This window comes from Chelonia mydas, chromosome 1 (genome assembly GCF_015237465.2).
Source record: "Chelonia mydas isolate rCheMyd1 chromosome 1, rCheMyd1.pri.v2, whole genome shotgun sequence".
Classification (NCBI taxonomy): domain Eukaryota; kingdom Metazoa; phylum Chordata; order Testudines; family Cheloniidae; genus Chelonia; species Chelonia mydas.
In genome coordinates, this window is record NC_057849.1 from 11173748 (window position 1) to 11180512 (window position 6765).

At 56.7% G+C, this 6765-nt stretch overlaps 1 protein-coding gene across 1 annotated transcript; it reads left to right on the top strand.

Annotated features, from left to right (window-relative positions):
- The first annotated feature begins 394 nt into the window (after positions 1-394).
- TPBGL (trophoblast glycoprotein like) lies at positions 395-6047 on the top strand. The gene is made up of 2 exons (XM_037915932.2): positions 395-2410; positions 2953-6047. The coding sequence occupies exon 1, from the start codon at positions 1258-1260 to the stop codon at positions 2377-2379; it is 1122 nt and encodes a 373-aa protein (XP_037771860.1). The 5' UTR covers positions 395-1257; the 3' UTR covers positions 2380-2410; positions 2953-6047.
- Positions 6048-6765: the final 718 nt, after the last annotated feature.

A 6765-nucleotide genomic window follows, 5' to 3' on the forward strand; every position in this document is an offset into this window, starting at 1 on the left:
TCCCTATCCCTCATCCCTTGCTCTCTTTCTGGACAAATTCGGCTCTGAGTCACACCAGCAAGAATCCTCTGGGCAGTAACTCCTTTGATTTCATTGGAACCACCCTGGCTATATCCTGGTGTCTCTGGGAGCGGGATTAAACCCCTACCTCCCTGCCCTGGCGTTTATAATCTTAACCTTTACAACTGCAAAGTGCCCTGCACCCCTAGTGTGGTTACTGTGATAGGCAGAGCACCATACGGAGCGGCCGTGGAGTTACTCCAGATTGATGTGAAAGCAGAATCTGGCCCACAGCTCGGGAAATCCACAAAGGGAAACAAACAATAGAAAGTACCCCTTGCACAAAGACAGACTAAACACCTCCAATCCAACACACACACACAACTCACCCCTCTCTCTGCTTCTCCAGAGCCTAACCAGCTAGGCGTGTTCTCCTCCCTTTCCATCACAGACAGGGCAGCGCTGACCTGAAAGAAACTCTGAACAGCGGGCACCCGCCTCAGCGCGCCAGGGCTAAATCAATCCTACCAGGAACTGGCCGGACTTTGAACACAGCCAGCCCCGGCTAAAGAGAAACGTCTCGGCGTGCCAGCGCGGAAGCGGCCGCTGAACGGGCAGGTCTGAGATCTTTGTCCCGGGGCCCCGCTTCGCCCCAAAGCCCGTGGCGGGGCGGGCCGGGCTGACTCCCGGCTTCAGCCAGCCTTTCAGGAGCTGCCGCTGGCTGTCGCCTGGCACGGGCAGGAGGACTCGGGTTCCCTCGCCACCCCCCCCCAAGCGAAGAGTGCCCCCTGGATCGCGTGTTTTGGGAGAGGAGGGAGCTGGGGAGCTCTGATTAGGCGGCCCCCGGGGGGGGGCGACCAAGAACGGACCGGGGCGCCTCGCTGCCCCCTCCCCCGCGGGGAGGGCTTAATCCTCCCCAGCGAAGGGCAGGGGCAGGTCTGGGAGCCCCCCCGCCCCCCGCCTCGGTCCAGCTGACCTGCCAGTGCAGGGAGACGTCAGGGGGCGGCGGGCGCCAGCAGCAGCTGTCGGGCTGCGGGAGCCGGGACCCCACCCCCGCCCCGCCCCGCCCCGCGCTCTCACTTCGGGAGCCGCGTCTCTCCCGTCCACACTGAGCAGCGGGCGCCCGGCGCGTGTGAGATGAGGCGGCCCGGGGCCGGCCGGCTCCCGCCTTGCGCTGAGCGGCCAGGGCTGTGAGCGGGATCCCCGGGGGGGGCCGCTTTCCACCCCCCGCCGGGACTCGATGCCCAGGCAGGGAGCATGGCAGGGAGGCGGCCGCTGGGCGCCCGCGCCCTCTCCCTGCTGCGGTGGCTGGGGATGCTGCTGCTGCCGCCGCTGCTCCAGGCCGGGCAGGGCTGCCCGGGTCCCTGCTACTGCTTCGCCACGCCGCAGCTGGACCAGTGCAGCTACGTGCGCCTGCAGGAGCCGCCGCGGGACCTGCCCCGCGGGGTGCGCAACCTCACCATCGCCGGCGGCAACCTGACGGTGCTGCGCCGGGCCGCCTTCGCCGGCAACGGGAGCCGGCCGCTGGGCGACCTGAGCCTGCTGCTGCTGCCCCGCGACAACATCCAGGCCATCGAGGATCGCGCCTTCCAGGGGCTGCCCGGCCTGGCGGCGCTGGACCTCAGCCACAACCCGCTGCGCGCCCTGGCCGGCGGCGCCTTCCGCGGCTGCCCGCGGCTGCGCACCCTCAAGCTCAACCAGGCGCTGCTGCTGCTGGGCGAGGCGCCCGAGGAGCCGCTGGCCGGCGCCCTGCGCAACCTGAGCCTGCGGCGGCTGGAGCTGGCGGGCAACGGGCTGCGGGCGCTGCCGGGCGCCGCGCTGCCGGACGGGCTGGAGGAGCTGGATCTGCGGAACAACTCGCTGCAGGGGCTGAGCCCCGAGGAGCTGGCCCGACTGGAGTCAGCCCCGCTGGGCAGGCTGCAGCTCTACCTGGGCTCCAACCCGCTGCGCTGCGACTGCGCCCTGCGCCCGCTGCTGGCCTGGATGCGCAACGCCAGTTGGAGGGTGCCGGATGCGCGCAGCCTGCGCTGCGCCGCCCCGCGGGAGCTGAGCGGCTCGCCTGTGCTGCGCCTCCTCCTGGAGCAGCTGGGCTGCGGGGCCGGCCGGGAGCCAGGGCCCGAGGGGGCCGGCTGGGAGCCGCGGCCCGAGGAGCCCGGCGAGCAGAAGGAGCTGGAGACCGCCTCCTACGTGTTCTTCGGCATCGTGCTGGCGCTGATCGGGGTCATCTTCCTCATGGTGTTGTACCTCAACCGCAGGGGCATCAAGCGCTGGCTCAACAACCTGCGGGAGGCCTGCCGGGACCAGATGGAGGGCTACCACTACCGCTACGAGCAGGACACCGACCCGCGCCGGGCCAGCGCCAGCCCCTCGGGGCTCTGAGCCAGAGTGCGGGGGGCCACCTCGGCGCCAGGTAGCCCTGCCCGCACGCATCGCTAGGGGATCCCATCCCTCCAGACCCCACCCCCGGGGATCCCACTCCTCCACCCCTAGCTCATGGGGATCCCAGCCCAAGCCCCCAACCCTGGCCCTCGGGGATCCTTCCCCCAGTCCTTGGGGTTCCTAGCCACCAGCCCACTACCCACAGCCCTTGGGGATCCCCACCCTTGGCCCTTGGGGATCCCACCCACTACCCACAGCCCTTGGAGGTCCCACCTCATTGCCCAAGGGGTGTGTTGGGCTACCACTATCCAGGAAATCCACACATCCATTCACCGACTAGAGGATACCCCCATGCAGGAGAATATCTATTCACCCTCGATTATCTCATAAAACCCCACTCCACCAATCCCACCCGCTCCCCAGAGGGGCACTCTTCCCCCCAGGGGATTGCCCACCAACCCATGGAAAAAACCCCAGGAGAATACCCTTCACCAACCCCCATCCTCTACCCAGGGAATACTTACCTTCCACCCAGCCACCCACTACTTGGGAATCTCCCTTCTTGCCTGACAGGGGGCACTTCCAACCAGAGGGCACCCCACTCCCCAGGACAACGCCCACCCGTCCAGGGAACAGCCAGTAAAACACCCATCCACCAACCCCCAGCTCCCGGAGAACAGCTTTTTGCCAACCCACTCAAGATGGCACAGGATCCATCCTCAGGACAGTAACACCCCTCCTACAAAGCTAAGAAAACTGCACAGGATCCCCTCCGCCCCCCTGGGTCACTGCACAGCATACAGTCCCCAGGAGAATACATCCCCCCGCAAGGGTCCTGGGGATTGTGGATGAGAGAGCTACCCACCTTCACATGAATAACCAGCATCAGAGACCACATGGGATCCATCACACCCACCCTCCCACCAGTGTGATAGGAGCATGTGAACGTATAGGACTCTCCACATAGAATAAACCCCGAGATGGGAATTGACTGGCTCCACCCTGAGAGGCCCTTCTCTCCCCACCCCAATGGTCCAGGAGGTGCGGTATGAATGTACAGGAAACACCCAGCTCCATGCAGAATTAACTCCCATCCAGGACTATGCAGGAATCACTCCCGAAGAACCCCTCCCGTCCAGAATCCACAGGGGGATATGAATGTACAGGATGTAGCTCAACAATCCCTTTCAAGCCCTTCACTCCTCCAGGGTGTGTGACAGCACGTGTTCCACTGCCCTAACAGAAGAGCCCTCTCCCCATGTCCCATGGGATGCTTCCCCAAAACCATCACAGCCATCAGTGTCCAGGGAAGTGAGTCTGACCCCAGCAAAAGAGCCTCCCATGACCTGTGGGAGTTATGAATGCACAGAAGAGCTCCGTGCACACACAACTCCTAGCTACTCCAGGAGATTTAGGAGTTTTTTTTAATTTTTCCTTTGTAAAAAAAACTTCTGCAACAAGCTAGAATACAACTCCCTGTGAATGTACTTTGTGCACATGGACCGTGGGGTGAGTTTTTACTTGGTGAGTTGCTGAAAGCAACGGGCTAGATGGTGTTATACTTGTTTCCTGGATTTTATTGGAGCCCAGACTTTTACCGTGTACAGTTCTCTTTCCTAGTATAGTTCTAACAAATACAAAACTAACTTGATTTTTTTTTTTTTTGCTCCAAACACGGAGGAAAAGAAAACAAAAAACCCACAAGAAATTATATGATCTGCTGAGCTCATTTATTTACTATGGTTTTTGTTCCACAAAAATTATGACTTCTCTCAGGCACAAAATAATGCACCTGCACAACAACCAAAACTTCCCTGCAGGCTGTATGCATGTTGCTAGAGCACATGGAAGCAGCTCATTTCCGACTGCGGAGTATAATCTAGAGTAGACTGCCTCGGCGATCTTATCAAAAAACAAGGCTCTCAATATCTTGCACAGGTTTGCTTCGAACTGCGCCTGTTAGTATATACTAGAGCAAATACACTGAGCGCTGCATCCGGTGCATTGTATGTTTTCTATAAAGCTTATTGCAATAATTTCTGAATCCGCCGTGGCTGAAGCAACGTTGTTGTTATGATCCATGTTTTGCAGGGCAAGACCGTTAGGTACTAAGTGATCTCTGTAAATAGATGGTTCCATATACACGTCTGTGCTGTTGCTAGGTCTGTGGGAACAGAATGGGTTTAGCGGGTAGTGCCCAGCATCGGGATTCTAATCATTCTGACCCAAACTTGCTGCATGACCCGGGACAAATGACTTAGACCAGCAGTTCTCAAACTGTGGATCGGGACCCTGTTTTAATGGGGTCACCAGGGCTGGCATTAGACTTGCTGGGGCCCAGGGCCAAAGCCCAAGCCCCAGCTGGCGGGGCTCAGGTAACAGGCCCCCTGCCCGGGGAAGAAGCCCTCGGGCTTCAGTTTTGGCCCCACCAGACATTGGAATTGGCCGAGGGCAGCAGGGCTCGGGTGGGTTCAGGCTTCAGTCCCCGCTCCTGGGGTCATGTCGTAATTTTTGTTGTCAGAAAGGGGTTGCCATGCAATGAAGTTTGAGAACCCCTGACTTAGACCTTAATTTCCAAAGTGGCCAATAATTCTGGGTTCCTCTGAGCTCCGATGCCTAAGTATAGCAACGTCTTTAGCCTGCTGAGCCCCCTTGCCCCCAGCTCCAGCTAGCAAGCAGGGGAGCTGCAGGTGCTCCATAGCTCTGAAAATCAAACTGTAGCTTTCTCTTAAGTGGGGATCCTTAAAAGGGAGGCACCCAAAATTAGCCAACCCGACTGAAAATTTTGGCCTTAACTTGGTCTGTGTTTGCCTCTCAGTCCTATCAGGATAATAACATTTACATACTTCACTGGAGTGTTGCGAGCCCTAATAAATTAAAGCCTGATCACAACGGAGTCAACAGCAGTACTCCCCCTGACATCCCTGGGCACAGGATCCAGCCCTTACTGTTTATAGCATGCTTTGAAATGCTTGGAAGCAATGCAATATATATTATTATTGTTCTACTCTAAGGCATTAGCAAATCCAGGTCCAAAATCTGCAAGTTGCTCCATCCGGGGGGAACCTGGTGGCCACATGACCCTCACTGAAATCCCAGGGGGCAATCTTCAGCGAGCAGCTCTCAGGCTAGGGAGCTAAGAACAGCTCTCAGGATAGAGAGCTAAGAGTCTCGCAGTCCTTGCTCAGGCAAATCTCCCACTGACAGCACTGAGTAAAGATCACAGGCTCAGTGTGAAAAGCACCCTGCAGACTTGGGACATGGATCCATTCCTATTGAATACAATGGCAAAATCCCTGCCAGCTTCAGTGACACTCATGCTCCTAAATCACACAGATGCTTTTGAAAATTCTTCCTGTAGGTGCCTAAATATGAACTTAGAAGCCCAACTTTCTGCTCCCATTTTTAGAAGTGTCAGCCTCTCTCTGTGTTTCATAAATGGGGCTTTCTCACTGAGCTGCTCAGAAGCCTAAGATTAATACTTTGACAAAATATGTCTACAAGTTTATGCAGCTTTTTCATTGCACGTGGCTTTGTCAGTTTGCGATACGGTTTAATCTAATTATGCCTGACCTGTCTGCCAGTAACTTTTTGAACATAATAAATAAAGAAGGCAGAACGTTTGTGGGAGCAAAGGGCTCTTGCTTCATGAAGCCAGAGATCTGAGATGCAAAGTCTCTATTTTCTAAAAAGGGTTCTTTTTTTTTTTCCCCCAAAAATGTGGGAGTCCATTTTTTCCTGCTCATCAGAGAGAAGGATTTCATAGCACCAGCAGCCGTCGGGCAGAGCAAGGCTGAGTGCTGTGCACATCTCCAGTACACCGTGGTCCTTTCCTGCAGCACCTGCTCCTTACCGTTCCTGAGCTAAGCAAACCCCGGCTCATTTTCAGCTGCAGGCCCAACAGGCCAGATCCTGTAGCACAAATCCCATTGGCTTCCAAAGAAGCCAGATCTGGTGTAATGTATAAATGGAGAGTAGGATGAGGCCTGTAGGCTTGCTTTTACACGTTTATGTGAACTGCGAATTGAATGTCCTGTTGCTGCCCCACTGAGCACAGTGTAAAGCAGAAGGAATTTTGCTGCCAACTCCCGCAAACCAATTAAAGGTGCCTGCTACTTTACCATCTTGAGAAACAAGGAATAGGCATGTCTGTGATGCAGCGGGCAGCTGTAAAAATAACACCACATCTATGTTTTCCTGTGGAATCATGAACAAATATGCAGCCTCAAAATGCATCTCATATCCCTGTAAAGTTCATTGTCTCTAACTCTCCCTCTTCCCCGGGTTGTTTTCCTGCCCCCCAGAGTTAACGCCGTGTACTGTGTAAGGACCTGATCCTGAAAACCCTCATTCATGTGTGTAACTCCACTGTGCCCAGTGGGCTCT

Excerpts from the sequence above, each read along its gene's own strand:
- TPBGL (XM_037915932.2), top strand. The coding sequence starts at position 1,258 with ATGGCAGGGAGGCGGCCGCTGGGCGCCCGCGCCCTCTCCCTGCTGCGG.